At 47.4% G+C, this 20354-nt stretch overlaps 1 protein-coding gene across 4 annotated transcripts in view; it reads left to right on the top strand.

Moving 5' to 3' along the window:
* LOC121871443 (plexin-A4-like) overlaps window positions 1–20354 on the top strand; it is a 67388-nt gene that overhangs the window by 7263 nt on the left and 39771 nt on the right. For all 4 annotated transcript variants that reach the window (XM_042373747.1, XM_042373746.1, XM_042373745.1 and 1 more), the window contains exon 2: window positions 14933–16183. In XM_042373747.1, the coding sequence (XP_042229681.1) occupies window positions 14954–16183 (1230 nt within the window). In that variant the 5' untranslated portion in view covers window positions 14933–14953. The remainder of the gene's footprint in view (window positions 1–14932; window positions 16184–20354) is intronic.

Here is a 20354-nt window from a genome sequence, read left to right as displayed (position 1 = left end):
CACACACACACACACACACTAGAGCCACTTAGCCATGAGAGACACAGTAATAACATCTACGTCAGGTTGTCTACATCACCCGAGAAATATTCTGCTTTCTGGTCTACAAAATCTTTATTCTCTACTTTATTCCTCATGCTTTTTTATTGTCCATTTCCTCTCGTCCATTTCTTTTCCTCCTTCGTCCTGTTTTTGACAGTGAGAAGTGATACCACCCTCAGTGTCAAGACCTGACTGAATTACTCAGAATAGGCAAACTGTAATAGTCCAGTTTCCTTTTCCTACCTGTAACCTTTATCCACCTGTACCGGTAAATGTAAAGTTTATTTTCTTCCTGGTATCTCGGATTTGGTAACGAACCTTATCGTATTCTGGCTGTGTAGTAGAGTGTGTGGGTGTGTGAACCAGTGGTGCGTTACAGCCTCACCTCTGCCGCTTTCATTATCAGTCAACAGCGACCTTGATCTGTAATGAGTTTGCTGGAGGGTAATAGTGCCCCCCTCACCCCTCACTTCCTGCAGTGTGAGGCAACGCTGGTGGTGGGAGGGGAGGGGGGTGAGGTGGCCACGGGCGGAGGAAACACACAAGGAAACCGGGAATGAAAGGGAAAAGTCGGAGGTGAGGTACAGGTGGAGTGGTAATTGTGGGAACCCTGAATGGTGGCGAAAGACCTTGTGTGTGTGTGTGTGTGTGTGTGTGTGTGTCCTCCGTCGTCTCCTTCACGCCGGATCTGCAACGTACGGGAGCCCTATTGTGTCTTGAAGACCTCCTGCCGCCGCTGCCACCACTTTCCACGAAGAACCTCTGGCTTCCAGGTGTCCTGTAGGAGACGTAGGCGAGAGAATGGGCGGGGGGGGATGTTCTGTGTTCCTTTAGGATAGAGCCGTTGGTGAGGTGGTCGTCAACAGGACTACTCTAGGAGGGTTGGAGGAGTGGGGGGGGGGGTCGTGAGGTGGTCACCCAACGTCCTCCCCCTCACACGACAACCTTGTGTTGGTTGATGTGACTGCAGTGTCCGGGTGTGTGTGTGTGTGTTTGCATATTTTTGTGTTTGCATGTGTGTGTGTGTTTGCGTGTGTTTGCGTGCACAGACCAGCGAGGTAGTACTGTAGTGTGTCCTTCGTGTTGACAGTGTTGCAATTAATGGATGTGTTGGTGTTAGTTAGCCACTGTGATGGAGAAGTTATATGTATGCATATAACTGGTGGTAGCGGTGCCATGTAACTGGTGGTAGCGGTGCCATGTAACTGGTGGGAAAGTGGTGATAGTAGCTCTTGGGGGTGATGAGGGCGGCAGTGATGACGTGGGTGATGGTGGTAGGAGTGTTGTGGTTGTCTGCTTGCATGAGGTGATGATCTTTAAGGGAGGGGGGTGGTAGTGGTGATTGTTGTCGTTGTGTGGATGTTGACAGGTAATGTGGTGGTAGTTTGACACACCTCACCCTTCCCCCACACACATACCATAGGGGTGTGGCTCATGTGTTATGTATCTGCCACTCACAAGTTTCTGTGTGTGTGTGTGTGTGTGTGTGTGTGTGTGTGTGTGCGCCGGATATTAGCAGTGGGTCTTCTCGGTACAGACTATGTGTGGTTGACCAGCAAGGACAGGTGGCGGTAATCAGGTGACGACAGACAAGAAATAACCCAGTGGCAGGAAATCGCGGGTGGTTTCCGGTGCTGGCGATGACGCAGGCGAAAGTTACCTGTGACGAGAGAGACTTGTGTGATTGACAGTAATGGTGGACGCTTGTTGGCCTACATATAGCTAATAGAAGAAGATAAATCACACTAGTTAGGCCTATACTATTTCATACAGCACACACAATAAAATCAGTCTAGTTTGTTCTTGTATAATTTGTTTTAATACATTTGTGCTCTTGACACATCCTGGGGAGAGAAAAGTGTGTGTCCTGTATCACGTGACAGCATATAAACACACTCCTTCCTCCCCAGGTGTAGGACACACGACCCTCTACAAAACATCCTTCAATTGATAATATTTGTGATTCCTGTAGAAGTGTAGAGTAGGTGTAGTGTGGCCCCAAGCTTGACTACACTGTTGGCTGGGTGTAGTGTGGCCCCAAGCTTGACTACACTGTTGGCTGGGTGTAGTGTGGCCCCAAGCTTGACTACACTGTTGGCTGGGTGTAGTGTGGCCCCAAGCTTGACTACACTGTTGGCTGGGTGGTGTGGCCCCCAAGCTTGACTACACTGTTGGCTGGGTGTAGTGTGCCCCAAGCTTGACTACACTGTTGGCTGCGTAGTGTCCCAAGCTCTCTCTCTCTCTCTCTCTCTCTCATCGTCACGTAGCACCCCCCCTTCAGCACCGGGAAGCAATGGCAGCATCACGACACACACACACACACGACTGCAAGCAAACTTGACTATACACCACCCACTTGACTCCTCCCGGCAACACCCACACTAAGACCCAAACTCTCTTTGGTTTTTACTAGGAGTTTCTGACCTGAGGCAAACATCGTCAACGGCTGTAAGAGAGAGAGAGAGAGGGGTGACAGTGCTATTTGAGTTGTATATTGTTTACAAACTTGGAATTTACCACCAGCAGGCTCTTATTTTCCCAAGTTTTAACAGGGAGTTCCGACCTTGATGCATCGAGGGGGAAGACAGTGCTATCATGCTTGATAACTTAACAGGATTCAGATTCAAGCAAATTGTTAATGTTATTTTTTTTCAGTATGAGTTTCGACTTTGTGTGTGTTGAGTGTTCGGGGGAAGACAGTGCTTGTGTGGGCTGCTAATTGTTTACAAAGTCTGGAATTTCTCTCTCTCTCTCTCTCTTTAGACGCTGATCACGTTCTGTTATCCAAGTGACTGCCTGTTGTTTATACTGGTGGGCTGGCCTGTCTCAACCACCACCACATGACAGAGAGAGGGTAGACGAAGATAGAGACCGACGGGTAGACAACGATAGACAGACAGACAGACGGGTAGACGAAGATAGAGACACAGACAGACGGGTAGACAGGGATGTGGTTAGACAGACAGATGGGTAGACAAGGATAGAGACAGACAGACAGATGGGTAGACAACGATAGAGACAGACAGACGGGTAGAGGGTTAGTGATTTATACACCTCGTACTCTAAGTAGTTCATCCTCCACCACATCTTACCCTCCAGCTTATTGCCATTAGCAGACCGCACCACCACCACCACCACCCTGGCTTAACACTACCCCGCCACCACCACCCTGGCTTACTATTGGCCTGGCTTAACACTACTATGGCATACCTCTACCCTGACTTATCCTGCACACTGCTTAATTATTGTTATTCTAAGCCTCTTGCGTTTAATGGCTTTTCAAACTGATATTGTGAGAGAGAGAGAGAGAGAGAGAGAGAGAGAGCGAGAGAGAGAGAGGTACGCTGTATGATGCAACGCCACACTTGCCCGTATTACAGTATGACACACACACACACACACACACACACACACACACACACATGTATGTTTTTTGTTTATGTATTTTATATTATGTTTGTGTGTGTGTGTTTGGGAGAGGGTAACGTGTGCTGGCATCATAAATACACATACAAATGACTCGGTGTGTGTGTGTGTGTGTGTGTGTGGGGAAAGAGTTATATCTTTGACCTCATCTGACCTGACCTCTCTTATGTCATCACCTCTAAAACACATGTTCCCGCAGCCATTTATTTTGTTGCGCCTACACTATCATCACTACCATTCTGCTCACTACTCACCACCACCTCCCACGCCCACCAAGCATGTGTCTGTGAGGAGGAGGAGGGGGTTGAGGTGGGGGATGCGTGTGGAGGTGGGGATTGCTTGTGAGGCTGGGTAAAGTGTGGGGGTGGGTGGGGTGTTGTGGGTATGAGGGAGGGTGTGTGTAAGGCAGTTGGCGTGGACATAAGGCGGCTAGTATGGGCGTGTGTAAGACGGCTGGTGTGGGCGTGGGGTAAAGCGGGCGGCTGGCTGGCTTGGTGTGGTGAGTGACCTGTGTGACCCCGCGTCTAAACCTCCACACGCTCTTCACTTTCACTCCAGGTAACACACACACACACACACACACACACACACACACACACACGTTCTAGATCCAGGTTTCTTTGTTGTTTGTCCCGTAAATAACACAACATATCAGAATGAGACTTGGTGTTAAACTCAGCGTCATCCACGTCACTATGAATGTGTCATAGGTAAAGGGAGGGAGGTGCGTTATTATATCCATATTTAGTGGTGCGGATTGAATACTTAGAATCCGGGTTCTAGAGGTGAGAATCCGGGTTCTGGGAGGGTTACTGTGTTCAAGGTTCGCTCGGTAGCCACATGGCGTCGAAATTGCATTGAAAGTCGTTGTTTTCTTCCCGGTGTGAGGGAGAAAGTGTAGTGTGGGAGCCGGCCAGGTGCTGTAGGCAGAACAGGTAGTCATCTGATATGAACAAAGATGTAATACTTTTATTCGGGGAAGAACAGCGCTTACCACAGCAGTATGGGAACAGAGAGAGAGAGGCGGAGGGGGCAGGTAAGGGTGACACCTGGGGGAGAGGGGAAGGGGGGTAGCATTACATCACCCAGTATTACAATAACAATGAGTATTCTCTTGTATAATAGAGCCGTAAACACAGCATTACCCACACACCCTTGCTTCTCTCGCCGTGACCCGCCCCAGGAGGTCAAGAAACAGGTCAAACTCTCTTGGTATTTATGGCAAGACATTGGCCAATCTCTCCCCGGCCCACGCAACGCATGAGTCCTGGCGTTGAGTGGCCGGGTCTGTCGGGTGGCCGGGTCTGTCGGGTGGCCGGGACTGTCAGTTGGCCGGGTCTGTCAGTTGGCCGGGGGTGTCGGGTGGCCGGGTCTGTCGGGTGGCCGGCCCGTCAGTTGGCTGCCGGGTGGCCGGTCTGTCGGGTGGCCGGGATTGCCGGTGACTCGGGGTAGCCGGGACTGTCAGTTGGCCGGGTCTGTCGGGTGGCCGGGTCTGTCGGGTGGCCGGGTCTGCTGCTACTAACATATTCTACAACATCAGAAACAGGATCTCCACTGATTCTTAAGTCGATGTTTTCACTCGGTAAGAAAAAGTATCTGGTGGCAGCGGATCACATGAAGATTAACAACCCCGGTTTTTTTTCACCGTAAGATAATCAACTTTAACTCACTGTCATATACCTGCTCCCCCCCCCCTTCCTCCAGGTAGCGTTCAGGTGTTCACTCATCAGGTGGAATAAACTGGGTAGTCTAATCTTCATGTGATCCTCTGCGATGTTCAATGGAATATCGACGTGGTTTTAACTGGTTTTATTTTTGTGGTTTACCGTAGTTAGAGTGAGGTAATTGGATATGTGTTTCCCATATGTCCCTTACTACCATGATATACGTGACGACTTGATAACCTAACTATTATAGCGACCGAGAGCCAGGATGACCACAAGAGCCAGGTTAGTCATCACATCTTAATACGGTGAATATTGAAGGTGGGGGAGACGGTCACTGTGGTGGATGGCGCCGCCTGGGGAGACTGACTCACTGTACTGACACCTCAGGGCCCGGCCGTCCCCAAGCTCTGGGAATCATACATGAAATCCTCCCCTCCCCGTCCCCTCCTCCCTCCCCTTTCTTCCCTCTCCCCTCTCTCCCCTCCCTCCCTCCCCCTCCCTCCCCCTTCTCCTCTCCTCCCTCTCTTCCCCTACTGGAGGTGAGAGAACCGGTCTGACTCAATTCATCCCAACGCGTAAAAAAAAGATGACGGCCAAACTGCCTTAAATATTATCCGGAGACTCTGCCGTGGTAGATGTGGTGTTCGCTGATAGAGTAATGGAAGAACAATTTGAAGTTAGAATTGTTGAGTATCCTGACCCAGATACCGAGAGGACCACTTCGCCGCTGTAACTCTCCTGCCTCACCTTATCTGGGGCATCATCACCTTACCTGGTTCCCTGCTCCACCAATACGACAGGTCCAGGCCGGAGTCTGATTCACCAACCAATGACTAATTAATTATATGAATAGTTACTTATAAATGCTCTAGAAATGAGTACATGGTCATAATTTTAGTCCACATTCAGTAACTCGAAATGTACCGTACGTCTCTCAAACCGCCAACTTGTTCACGCCTTTAACAATCTCAACATCTCACTATACCTGTTATATTTGGTGTATTTATTTATATCTTATGACTATGGTAAGCCTATCTAGTCAAATTTCCGTCTGTCTACCAGGAAACATGATAAGGAAACACATTTTTTACGCTGTATTTCCCACCCAAACCTGCCAGGCCGCCATAGCACCACTTCCCTCTGGTGGCTGTAGCGGGAACTTGTCTGGTTGAAGGGAGAGAGGAGACGTGGCGGCCTAGGACGTAGGAGAGAGACGGGTAATAGACAGAAGAGAGAGACGGGTGATAATGTTATGGCAACTTAAACTGTCAACCCGTGGGATCATACACTGGCCAGCCGGGGACGAGGAAGAGGAGGTCTCTGTGGGTCTGTTTGTCTCTTATGGGAAGGTTAGAGGGGTGTCGTCTCCAAGGGTAGGTTAGAGGGGTGTCGTCTCCAAGGGTAGGTTAGAGGGGTGTCGTCTCCAAGGGTAGGTTAGAGGGGTGTCGTCTCCAAGGGTAGGTTAGAGGGCTGCTCCAAGGAAGGCTAGAGGGTGCTTCCCTGGGCGGTAGGTTATTAGAGGGGTGTCGTCTCCAAGGAAGGGGTTAGAGGGTGTCGTTCTAAGGGTAGGTTAGAGGGTGTCTCCAAGGGTAGGTTAGAGGGGTGTCGTCTCCAAGGGTAGGTTAGAGGGGTGTCGTCTCCAAGGGTAGGTTAGAGGGGTGTCTCCAAGGGTAGGTTAGAGGGGTGTCGTCTCCAAGGGTAGGTTAGGGTGTTCTGGCAGAAGTAGAGGGTGTCAGTTCCAAGGGTAGGTTAGAGGGTGTTCTCAAGGTAGGTTAGAGAGTGGTGGTCGTCTCCAAGGGTAGGTTAGGGGGTGTCGTCTCCAAGGGTAGGTTAGGGGGGTGGGCTAGGAGGAGGAACATTATGAATAGATGCGCTCACGTTTGAAATCACCATATTTGTTTGTACCGTCCGTCTGTTGGTAGCCCTGACGTCCTGTGTACAAAGAAGCGGGAAGACGTACCGTTAGTGAGTTAATGAAGAATAATGGCCAATGTATCCGAATTACATGAGTCCGGATAAGAGATAAAAGGCTTCATTATATTTAAATGTCAATGAGACAAAATTACTCTTAACAAAAAGATAAACACGGAATACGAAGACTTGACATTTAATAATTAGTTACGTTATTTTATGAAGAGGTACTGTTAAATGAAAAACAATAAATCACGGTGATAATAATAATAATAATAATAATAATAATAATAATAATAAAATAAAATAAGAAATTACAATAGAACTCGTACAAATATATACAGTACAAGTTAACTAATACTCGCAATGTTATCAAAAAGTCCACTTAATATTTTGTTAATTTACCGCCGTAGTGTGTGTGTGTGGGGAGGGGAAGTGCACTGCGCCATAAAAAATTGTAGGTTAAGAATTTAAAGAGAATATCAAACAGGAAGGATTGTGTGTGTGTGTCAAGAAGCAGGATGTTTCAACGTAGCGATAAATTATAAACTGTTGACACACACACACACTAAAATGTAAATTAATGCGTGTTGATATTACCGGTATTATTATTATTATTTATTATTATTACGCCGCAATATTAAGCTGTTTTGTTGTCGTTATTTTGGTCGGGTTAGTCGTGTGTATGGTGAAGTCGTGTTGAGGGGTGGTGGGTGGGGCGGACAGCCGGTTGACCCCGACAAACGTGCCACAAGTTGTACAAGTGCCGGGAGAACTATCCATTGAGTGCCTCTATTGACCCTGTCTGTGCCACCTCACGTTCCTCTCTCTCTCTCGCCTGGTATAAGTGAATATTGACCTTTGCACACGACGCTCTCAATATTTACTGACGTCACAATCAGATGAGGTAGGGTGCGTCTGTACTTGATTAAACATACTTGCTTAGTACATATTTACAACTTATTTTGATATATATATATATATGTAACATGTTTACTTGCAATTTATATATATATATTTTTTCCCGTCCCTTCATTAATTCATCTATACAGGATTTATTTATATATTTTTTTCCACCTGAGAATTTTCATTTACGACGTGTGTAAATAATAATAATAATAATATCGTCAAATAAACTACGACGAATATTTTAGTACACCATTTCAATAAATAACTTAAGTGACGTTTGTGGTGTTATGTTGTTGTTTAGTTACCGTAAATATTGTGTGTGTGTTGTGACTAATAGTAAATAACAAAATAAAATGGTTTAGATAATAACTAACTGTAACCATAGTAAATAATAATAGTTCGTGTGTGTGTCAGTACTAAACATTCATACACCGTCACCGCCTCGCAACTAGATTCTGTACAAATCAGTATGTTGGGTGGAAAAGGAGGAATATGGGGGTCTTCTTCCTCTCTTCTTCCTCTCCTCCTGCTCTTCTTCCTCTCCTCCTCTTCTTCTCCTCCTCCTCCTCTTCTTCCTCTCCTCCTCTTCTTCTCCTCCTCCTCTTCCCCAGAACAGACACTACAACTACCAGCTCGGATAGAATAGCTGTTAGTTCATTGCCGTGATTTTAGGATGATTTGATTGGTCCATTGTGTATCATGGTAGGCAGCGAACCAATCAGAGCACGTCTTGGTGGGTAAGGACCAATCACCGTACATTATGGTGAACATGGACCAGTCAGCACACGTACTAGTGAGCAAGGACCAATCAAAACACACATCATAGCGGGAAAGGACCAATAATCACACTTCTTACCCGCATACACGTGGATTCTACCAAATCTGGGCGGGGCGAAGATAACCCCCCATAAGGGAGATAATTAAGAGGAGACAATAGTGGCCCCCGGGTATCTCTCCTCACACGTCACCCAGACACAGTGAGATAATGGCTCTCTCTCTCTCCAGGGTGAACAGGAACACAGTAGGAAGGTTAATAGTGGAACAGGGAGAGAGAGAGAGAGAGAGAGGTGGTTTCAGGGAGGGAGGGAAGGTAGGCCTAATGGAACTAGGGAGATAAGGGAGAAGAGAGGTCACTTATGGGAAATTGAGGGAGGAATGAAGATAGTGAGAGACGAAGGAATAGGTAAGGAGGAAATTGTGTAAGAAAAGAAGGAGGGAGGGAGAGAGATGAAGGAGTGAGAGAGGGAGGGAAGGAGTGAGAGAGGGAGGGAAGGAGTGAGAGAGGGAGGGAAGGAAGGAAGGAAGGAAGGAAGGAGGGAGGGAAGGAGAGTGAGGGAGGGTGATGTAGGCGTCGGGAGTCACTGGATCGTCCCACACAAGTTAGTAAATTACTGCCAACTATGCTGACCATCTTGATTCCTCCCACGTCCTGCCCTGCCCTACACCAGGCAGACTGACCCGGGGTGTACAGGGTGGGTGGCAGGGTGTACAGGGTGGGTGGCAGTGGTTATTCTCCCTATTTTTTTTTGTACATCCAACTGCAATCTCTTCCACCCTCTTCCTTCCCTCTCCCTATCTCTTCCTCTTCCCTCCCTCTCCGAACCTCTTCCTTACACCTCCTCCCCCTCCCTTCCCCCTTCCTCGCTCACCCTAGCACAGTGGTCATCAGTTATTCATGGCACAATTACGGCCGTTTACCTGCTCTGGATTAATTACATTTTGCTCCTGGGTTGAGCTTCCCTCCCTCACCCTCCTCCCTCCCTCCCTCCTTCCATCATCTCCCTCCCTCTCTCCCTCCTTCCGTCCATCACCCCCTCCCTCCCTCCCTCCCTCCCTCACCTGCTTGTTGTCTCCAGAGAGGAATTATCTGAGGTAGGGTCATGTTGGGAGATAATGTGTCTCACGTAGGTAAATATCTCTCATGTAGGTAGAATTTGTCTGTTACTACCCGAGAGAAAAGTTACTACTACTACCTAGATTGATAACGTAGTGTCATCAATTAGGAATCAACACCCCATCTCCCCTCTGGCCTAAACTCCCCGGAGTGTCATAAATAAACACAACAGCTATGGAGTAAATATTAGCTTCAACACCCCCCCCACCCTGAGGTAGTGACAGTGGAGTAGAAATGGAGTATTGTCGAGGATGTGAGTACCCATAAAGTGGAGTTTTATGGAGTTGGAGAATGCTGGTGTGTGTGTGTGTGTGTGTGTGTGTGTGTGTGTGTGTGTGTGTGTGTGTGTGTGTGTGTGTGTCCTCTTTCCATCGTACAATATATATTTTTAGTCTTCCATTTCTCTCTTCATTATCATCTTCACTCCCCAGGGATGGTCCCAACTGGGGGAGGGTAGAGGGGGGGTGTAAAGCAAGATTTATGTGTGCCACTTTGCATACTGGAGATCTGGGGGTGGGGAGGGGGGTGGAGGTGTCTCCCCTTCCCCTCCGTCTCCTCCCCTCCCCCTCCCTCCCATTCCTCCTTCCCTGTCTCCCTCCCCTCTTCTTTCTCCCCCTGCCGTGAAATTTCTGGTATTTATGAGCCAAACACAACAATGTTACCAGTCTTTGTAGAGAAGGGGGTGAGGGGGTAGGTTGTTGTAGTGGTTAGTAGTGGGGGAGTTGTTGTGGTTGGTTGATGGGGTTGTAGTTGTGGTTGGGTTTGTAGTCGTGGTTGGGTTATTGTGAGTAGTAGTTATGGGATGGTGGTTGGAACAGTTGTTGTAATAGTAATAACAGCAATGGTAGTATTAGTGATGGTGGTGGTAATAGTCGTGATAGTAGTAGTAGTAGTAGCATTTCCCTTTCCCTTCCTTTTTATCGTTGTCTTGCTCTGTTTCTGTTCATTCATGATATCAATTAATTCTCTATTTACACTTCGTCTCTTCTCTCCATTTATTTTCTTCTCTCACTTTCGGGATGTTTATTTTTTTTACTTCATCATTTCTCATATTTTTACTCCACTTCCTCCTGTCTCGTGGTTATCATGAAGTTCTTTGTGTCGTCTTTTATGTTTCTTTATTCTCACATCTTTCGTAATCTTTCGACTTATTTTTCTTTGATTTATCTTTTATTTCTTTTCTCATCTTTTTCCTTTAGCCTATTTTTTGGGCTTTCTTTCTGGTTTGGGTGTGACGTAGGTAGATAGGGTGTGACGTAGGTAGGTAGGTAGGGTGTGACGTAGGTAGGTAGGGTGTGACGTAGGTAGGTAGGCTGTAGTGTTTGTTTACATTGGCTGCGCCTCCGATTAGCTGATGTGCCACCCAGCTGTTTTTTTGGGGGGGGCTCCTCCTCCTCCTCCCTCACTTGACAACACTTACCCACACGCCCACCTGCCACCATCTTGTTACTACCGTCGCAGACACCACATATTGTCCACTGTCTGGGCTGTGTGTCTGGAGAGGGGTGTGGTTGACTGTGGTGTCTGCGTGGTTGTTGGATGTGGTTGCTGGGCGTGGTAGGTAACCCTGTAGTGTCTTCAGGTAGACTTGGAGTAACTTCGACTATTACACAAGATAGAATGTTACAGAGGCCAACTTTTAACGTGTAATTTGCATCATGTATCGGGTCAGATTGCCGCCGGTGGTACTCTGGTAGAAATACAGACCGGAATTGGCAGTAAGTATCGACGGGAATTGCCTCTTACGTTCCCTGGCGTCCAAATGGAGTGTTGGAACTTGCCTGGGCGGGCGGTGGCGGGGCCGTAAGTTGGACCCCAGCACTACCGCCAGCCAATAAGAGCTCTCACACGACACTCATTAACCAATCAAGTGCCGCCCTCTCGTTTCTCCCGTCAGCCGTCAAGTACCGACTGATAATTGAACAAAAAAGGTATAGGGTGGGGGGTTAATTGGGCAGTAAGATCGTACAAGCAGAGGATAATTAAGCAAGGAAAACGTACGGGGTCGCGTGGAAACCTGTCTAGATTTCTATTTGAGGTGGGAAAAGGGTGTAGACGCAACGAGACATGCGCCCGATTGATTAGCAGGGTGTCGGCGTGTAATCCAACCCTATAGTGAGTGACGTATAATGCGATCACTCGGCTTATTGATCCCATATGCTGGTCTCTGTGGGTGGTGGTGGTGGTGGTGGTCTGTCCAAGAGTGCTCCAGAATACTCGTCCTCCTTTTGTCGGGGAGTAATCTGACCCCTTCCTCGACAAACGACACTGAAGAATTAACACCTTTTCATTGGTTTGTTTGTTCCACCTCAAGGACTGACATGTGGCTTGGTTACCATTCTAGTGTGTATCGTTATGATTTTGTTTCGGTTTGGAGTTTATGCATTATCCTCTTAAAAATGGCCTCGATTATCCTGATCCCTTCTAACCCGGGGAAGATAAACGCAGGAGAAGCCTCACTGTTGTATTATTGTACGTTAAACCTGATGCCTCTTCAGATCCTCCACACAGCACAGGATATAAACCCTCAAAAAATCAATTGTGTTTCGATTTTGTTTCATTTCATCTTCCGGGAGGAGGTATAAGAGTTCAAACAATCCGCGTCGCTTCAATTTTGTTTTGTCTCCTGTGATCCTGCTGACTGACTACTCGATTAGATTTTGTTTTAGTTTTCTCGGGCTGAACCTCTTGTGTGTTTAAGGATGTTGGTATTTATAGCTAAAGTTGGTTTGTTTTTACTTATAATTTTTCTCGTATCTTTCCTGTGTGTTTTTTTTTAGTTATTTATTATGGTTATGCTAGAATGTATTTTATATATTTTGTCCTCTGGGGTAACCGTGCTGGCTGTTACATAAAAATAAATAAATAAACCATGAAATTTGGTCATGAATTAAGAGGAAAAAACAATTGTAGTCTCGAATTTGTTTTACTATACGCTCTTTGATACTCCCCTCACTCCACTCCCTTCACCCCACCCCACTCCCCTCTCCCCACCCTACCCTACTCACCCCACCACACACACTACTCAAATATATTCTCCCCACCTTTCCACTATTCTGTTCCCTCCTCTCAACCATTCCTGCCCACACCCATCTCATCCCACCCATTTTCCCCTCTTCCACACCCACGTCCCCCCCGTTTTGAGAGAGAGAGAGAGAGAGGTCCTATGTATGCCATTGCCAACCAAATCCTTCCCGCCTACACACCTCTATTTACCACCCATACGCCACTACCCCACCACCCATACGCCCACCTCACTACTAAAATTAGAATGATGTGTGAGGTAGGAGCCAGCCACACACCCCCGTGTGTTCGGTAGAATGTGCAGTGATTGGTCCATTTTAACCATTACGTCATCATCTAGATTAGGTTGAGGATGGTGTAGATCGAACTATGTTGAATTACCCATTGGTGAATATTGTTGACGTCATGTTGGAGGAGAACCAATCATCGCGCTTCATTACCATATCTTAGCTAAGTCATGATGGAAGAGGACCAATCAGTTCGTATCATTCCCTTGTCCTAGCTGACGTCATGATGGAAGAGGACCAATCAGTTCGTATCATTCCCTTGTCCTTGCTGACGTCATGTTGGGTGAGGACCAATCAGCGCTCGCCCTGCCTTCATTCACGTGGATTGTGTCTTATCGATGTAGGTGGTAGATGTAAGTCACTAGTTGGTCACTTATCAGTATCTAATGTGGCCGCCATCTTGTATGGATCACTCGCACTCGTTGGAACACTGTTGGCAACGGTGGTAATATTGGAGAGAGAGAGGCTACTATCACACCTGGAAATACCCGTGATGGTGCGTCTCTCTCTCTCTCTCTCTCTCTCGTGTGTTTTCCAGTGGTCTGACGGACACCAATACTGTTCTTCTTTAATCCTTTACGCTGCCATGATTGGTCACTCGTCTCTGATTGGTCATTGATGTTGGTCACTTGTCTCTGATTGGTCACCGATGCTGTAAACTTGGTAATTGGCCCAGATGTCGGAAAATTGTCCCCGATTGACTCTGGTAAGGAGGTGTAACTCTTCTCTGATTGGTTGTGATTCTGTTAACTCGTTTCTGATTGGTTGAGATATCGGCAACGCGTCCCTGATTGGTTCAAATATCGGAAACTCGTGCTCGATTGGCTCAGTTAATAGTGAACTGTCTCCGATTGGCTGAAATGCAACTAATTCGTGTGATTGGTTGATGAGGCTGTTTCAGAGGTGATTAACTGACTCATTTGCAGGTACACCGCTCACTGTTTGGCTTAATTATACCGTAATTTGTGGCTCCTTTAGAGGGAGAGGGAGGGAGATTAGGTAGGCAGGGAGAGAGAGAGAGAGGGAGGGAGAGAGGAGGGACGGGTGTTGAAGGGAGAGTGAGAAATGACGAGACAGACGGACAGAAAAGGACAGACACGAATGAAGGGACAAACGAATTATTATTATTATTTATCATTATTATCGTTCTCATTATTATTATTATTATTATTTTTATTAGTATTGCTATTTTTGTTGAAGATCATTAAATGGTTGTGTTTTGCATCAAACGGGTGACCTCTCAGCGTTAGTTCTGGTATACTCCTCACTAGTGTGTGTGTGTGTGTGTGTGTGCGCGTGTGTGTGTGCGCGTGTGTGTGTGTGGAAGAAAAAATGACGGTGGAAGCTTTGTAAATGTTTTAGGTCCTGCGTCATAATATCCTGTTTGTTTATTTTGGGGTCAGAAGGTCGCCGTAGCCCAAATAGAAACTGCCTTTGATTCCCTGTGTATATATGTTGGTTATGTACAAGTTGCCACTGATGTGCACTGTTGTGTTTGCTTCACACACACACACACTTCTAGTAATTGTTTTTGTGTGTGTTTCCACGTACCAGTGTGTGTGTGTGTGTGTCCTGGGTTTAATGGTGTGGCTGGCTGGCCGTCACACGCTGTATAGTGCTGCCCTCCTTGATGGTGTGTAGAAAATTTAGCTTTATGTATTTGTCCCCCATAAACAGAGGAATGTAATGAGTTGTTTTATCTCTCTATTAATAATTGATAATGTTATGTTGTGTTAGTGTGTTGTTACTAACAGTGTGTTCTGTTGTTACAGGTGTGGGATGACGCGCGGAGTATGAGCGTAGTGAGCGTGGTGGCGGGGGCAGCGCCCCCCGGTGGCCCTGGAGGACGAGGGGCGCCTTGGGTACGATGGCGCGGGCCGCTGCTCCTCCCACTGCTACTGCTGCTGCTCCTGCTGGCCGCAGAGACTTCCGGCGGCGAGGAGGGCGAGGGCAGGGACTCGCTTTTTATTGTAGACAGATACGAGGACGATCCGTCACAGACGTTCACACACCTGACGGTGGACAAGAACACAGGTTCAGTGTATGCGGGGGGCATCAACCGCCTCTATCAGCTCGACCCTGACCTCCGCGTCCTCCAGTCCGTCGTCACTGGCCCCGTCAACGACTCCATAGAGTGTTCGGCCAGCGACTGTAAGGACGAGACCATCCGCACCATAAAGGCCACACAGAACGTCAACAAGGTGCTGGTGATCGACTACACACGGTCGCGACTTATCGTCTGCGGCACTGTGCGGCAGGGGTCGTGTCAAGTGCGGGATCTGCGGGATATCACCGGCCATACCCGCAACGTGAGTGAGGCCATTGTGGCCAACAACGCCACGTCCTCCACCGTGGCCTTCATCGCTCCGGGGCCACCCAACCCGCCCGTGACGCACGTCCTTTATATCGGCGTCACCTACACGGGCAAGTCCGTCTACCGCGACGAGGTGCCGGCCGTGGCCTCGCGCTCTCTCGAGGACGACAAGTTCTTCGACATCGCGGTGACGGACGTGACGACGAGTACACGCATGTTAGTGAACTCGCTGGCCAGAGAGCGCTACCCCATCTCTTATGTCTATGGCTTCGGCTCAGAGAAGTTCAGCTACTTCCTGACGCGGCAGATGGAGGACACACACGCGGGGTCGCCTTTCATCAGCAAGCTGGTGCGGGTGTGCCAGAACGACTCGGCCTACTACTCCTACACAGAGATCCCCATCGAGTGTAAGGACTCGCAGGGGAAGCGCTACAACTTGGCGCAGGCTGCCTACGTGGGTAAGCCGGGCACCGACCTGGCCACCCAGTTAGGCATCCAGACCAACGACGACGTACTCTTCGCCGTTTTCTCGCCCTCGGAACCTACCGAGGGGGAGGGATCACCGCGACCAGCACAGGCCAGTGCACTGTGCGTCTACAGCATGAAGTCGGTGCGACGCATGTTCATCAACAACATACAGGAATGTTTTAGAGGGAAAGGCGACAGAGGACTCGACTTCATATCACCGTCACACAAATGCATCGAGACGGTAAGTCAACACAGGTTGTTGTTTGTCTGTTCTTATACTCCTCATGCTCCTCCCCTCCCCGCTCCTCCCCCTCCCCGCATCTGAGTACACAACACAACACTGTATCAACACAAGGCTCATACCCCGAGTACACCCAATTACAGCCTCGTCGCAATTTTCACGGTAAGCAACACAGCTCGAAGTTAGGTTAGGTTACTACTGACGATAAACTTACAAATGGGGGAGTTACACCGTCCCTGCTGCCACCCGGAGGTACAGTAGCTTACCTTACACATCACCCAGGCTTGTATGACGGACCTGGATTCCAACCCACGTATCCAGAAACTCTTATCCACCTCCCCGCCCTTACCTTACCTTCTGACACGTTTATACTGAGTGCAAGAATCCAGGTATCGACTCGGTGTTGGATAAAAACGGATGGAAGGAAGTAAAGAGTTGAATATTTCAATACGAACACATTAGTAAGAGTCAGTGAGTCATTGATCAGTAAGAGTCATTTGTTAGCGAGTCATTTTATATTTGTTAATGATGTCTGGTGGCAGTGTATTTATAATAATAGTACTTGTTTTATTTGTTGTTGTTTATTCCTTTTTGTCAACACTACATCTTAACTACCAACACAAACACCTCGTCGTCTTTTCATAGCTACAGTACTATACAGTTTGTAGGAGGCTCTAGTTATCTACAGGAGACTTTTATGTAGTGTATACTGTATGTAGCCTTTGAGTCTCTTTATTGTTCTGTCAGCCTCACGTGAAGCTATGATATACCTCGTGTGTGTGTGAGTGAACTGTCAACCCTTGAAAATGATGTTCTAATTAAGTTGAACTATTTCCATGCAGTGGGGCGGCGACTGAGTGGATACAACACTCACTCTCTGTTTTAAGGGGTCGTTGGTTCGATCCCAGTCCATCCAGTTGTAAATAGAAGTACCGTACTTGACATTTAGGGGGGGGGGGTGATCACGCTGTGTCCTTGTGTACCGAAGGCTTAATTAATATTCAGTGAGTTGTATTCTCTCTCCCTCCCTCCCTCTTTACCACCTCATATCTTTCTCCCCTTCCCCCATCTCTCCTTACCTCCGTCTTCCCCCTCACACACACACCCCTCAACAGTGTCCCAGTAAAGTTGCAACGTGCCGGAGATCTTCACTGGAGCCACAAATAGTGTACATCGACCCACGCGTGACCACCTGAACAGTCAGTATCTCAACATGACTCTTTAATCACGGGGCTCACCCACTGTGGGACACCTGTAAATGTACGCTTGTAAATTCATCGTAAATGGATCCTTGTAAATTAGCCGTCATGTTCATAAATAGAGGTGTGTTTATATTGAATGAGGGTCAGTATGGCTGATGTTGAAAGTCGCTTTTCTTTTGTTTACTTACGTCAGCGCGACTCCAACTTACAAAACTTCCTAGATTAATGAATGATTGTTTACCATTCACTGTTTTACACCAACGGTTGGGTTTTATAATATAGTGTGACGTTATTAAACCACTGTTGTGTTGGGAAAAATGTAAAGAATTAATCGAGAAAGTCAGCAGATGGTGGTGAGAAATTTGATTGAAAATTTTGGACTTGTGGGGATTGGCAATAAGCAGGAGTGGTCGGCCAAGCAGAGGATCGTTTTCTGTGGGTGCGAGGCGGTGGAATTATTTAAGGGGAAACTTTGGAAATTAAGGTTTGGAAAGTTGGATTGTAGTAGATTCGTGACTAGAGTGGGGGATGGTGTTGGGCTTCAGTCAGTCAGTCAGTCAGTTTAGATTTTACGTAACCTGGACGTGAAGTGCAGCTCAAGTCTTGTTGAACGAAAAGTGGCGGTGTGTGTGTGTGTGTGTGTGTGTGTGTGTGTGTGTCCAGGGTTGAGGTGAGACGTGAGGGGGATTTCTCAAGTGTGTTCGAAGATTTACAAAAAGAGGATAGGATGTTGAGCAAGTCTTACCCAAAGTTATTCCAGTTTTCATGCACTAATCTTCAGGTTTGGTTTTTAGAGGAGAAACAGGTCGGGAAATAAATTACCCTGTGAGAGAGAGAGAGAGAGAGAGACTTTGTGCGTGTGAGGTGGTGTGGTAGGCCGCTGGATCGTCCTATAGTGAATTATTAGGGAGGCGGCCAGCTTAAAAACAAAATTTAGATATTAAAGCAGAAGTATTGTGGTGGACGTGACAACAGCGCCCGTGTGACGTCTGGTCGGGGCTATCCACACCTACCCAAACCATCACTACTATCCACACCGCCAACCACCACTGCTACTACTGTCATCACCTTTACAAATGAATAATACCGGGAAGATATTATATAGCCGTGACACTTAATTAAGATGTATACATTTAGGTGTGTGTGTGTGTGTGTGTGTGTGTGTGTTCGTTCTAGCCAAGGGGTCGAGAGTCAAATTAAACATTAAATAGAGAAGATGATCAAGTATTAACATCAGTTGGGGGGCAATTACATATCTCCCCTCCCCTCTCATTCCCTCTCCTCCCCTCTCTGGTCTAACGTCGACACATTACCTGCATTTCCCTCTCTCTATTATGCATTGCGGGACCAAGTGTGTGTATGTGGGGGGGGTGAGAGGTATGGGGGGGTGGTGGTGGTAGTTGTTTTTAAGAGGATGGTTGTTTTGGTTGGGGTAGTAGTTGTTGTAGCGATGATGCAGGTAGAAGGGGACTGGTAATGAAACAAGTTGAAGTAATGGTGGTGATGGTGCAGATGATAGTGGTAGTGGTGGTGATGGTGCAGATGGTAGTTGTGATGGTGGTGGGACTGGTAGCGAAGCGGGTTACTTGAGAGCTTCTGGTGACATAGATTGTAGTAGTGGTAGTAGTTTTGCAGGTAGTGGTGGTAGTTGTAGTGTTAAAGATGGTAGTAATAGTGGTGGTGTAAGTAGTAGTGGTGATGGTAATAGTAGTAGTAGTAGTGGTGTTGGTGATGGTGGTAGTAGTAGTAATGGTAGTGCTGCAGGTGGTGGTGGTGGCAGTGGCAGCTAGGCCCAGGGGGAGGGAAGGTGGGGGGCCGCCCCTCCCCCACCACAGTGTGATCAATAGTGGCCGCCTCAGCTGTTGCTCACCTCTACCCCTCCCTCCCCGTCCCTCCACGCCTGTGTCTGTCTGTCTGTCTGTCTGTCTGTCTGTTTGTTTGTTCTGTCCTTTCCTGTTTGTTTACTTCTCAATTGTTTATCTTTGCGACTATCTGCTTCTCCATATATCCGTCTGTGTCTTTTTACGTGTTTGTGTCCTCTGTCTGTCTGTCTGTCTGTCTGTCTGTGGCGTTTTGTGTTTCCATTTGTCTGTCTGTTAGCCCCTCCGAAGGCTCTTGTACCCCCCCGGGCCAGATGTGTGAATGAGTGTCTCGCTTTCAGTGTAGGTGTGGTGGTGAGAGTGTTAGTAACTGGCTATGAAAGTCCTCTGTTGACACCTGACCTGACCTGACCTGACCTAATCTAAATCTTACCAAACTGTTCATTTTTTTTCTCTCTCTCTGGAAGGAAGGGAAAATGAAGGAAAGAAAAAACAGGAAATGATAGAAGGATAAGAACACGAGAGCTAGTATCACACACACACACACACACACACACACACACACACACTGTAAATTGTCGCGTAACGAGAAGATTGGCTAATTGCCTTGTTGGATGATTACTGCTGGTCGTCCTGCCGCCCAACTTGAGGCAAAGACTGGGTGTGTGTAGGGTAGGGGTCATGTGTGTGTGTGTGTTTGGGGTCATGTGTGTGTGTGTGTTTGGGGTCGTGTCTCTGTGTGTGTGTTTGGGGTCATGTCTCTGTGTTTGGGGTCATGTCTCTGTGTGTGTGTTTGGGGTCATGTCTCTGTGTGTGGGGTCATGTCTCTGTGTTTGGGGTCTTGTGTGTGCAGGAACCAAACTTTTAACAACTTATATTAAACTATCCCGGGTAACAAGGCAACTTATACAGGTAACAGACTGGTAACTAGGCAACAACATCGATACACCTGCCCTTAGCACAGGTGATTGGCGGGGGAATAACAAGCTAAAATCTCCCTAGTTTTATATTTTATATTTTTTTTTATAATATAGTTTCAGTCGTTAATATGAGGTATATAATAATGCAGGTGGTGGTGGAGTGGTTATTGTAGTGGGTTTGTAATACGGAGGTCCCAGGTTCGATTTTGTTTTGATGAGGGAGTGTGTG

This window comes from Homarus americanus, unplaced genomic scaffold (assembly GCF_018991925.1).
Source record: "Homarus americanus isolate GMGI-L3 unplaced genomic scaffold, GMGI_Hamer_2.0 scaffold45698, whole genome shotgun sequence".
In the NCBI taxonomy this organism is placed as follows: Eukaryota; Metazoa; Arthropoda; class Malacostraca; order Decapoda; family Nephropidae; genus Homarus; species Homarus americanus.
Note: the sequence above shows the minus strand (reverse complement) of the source record. Positions and strands in the feature narration are given on the sequence as shown.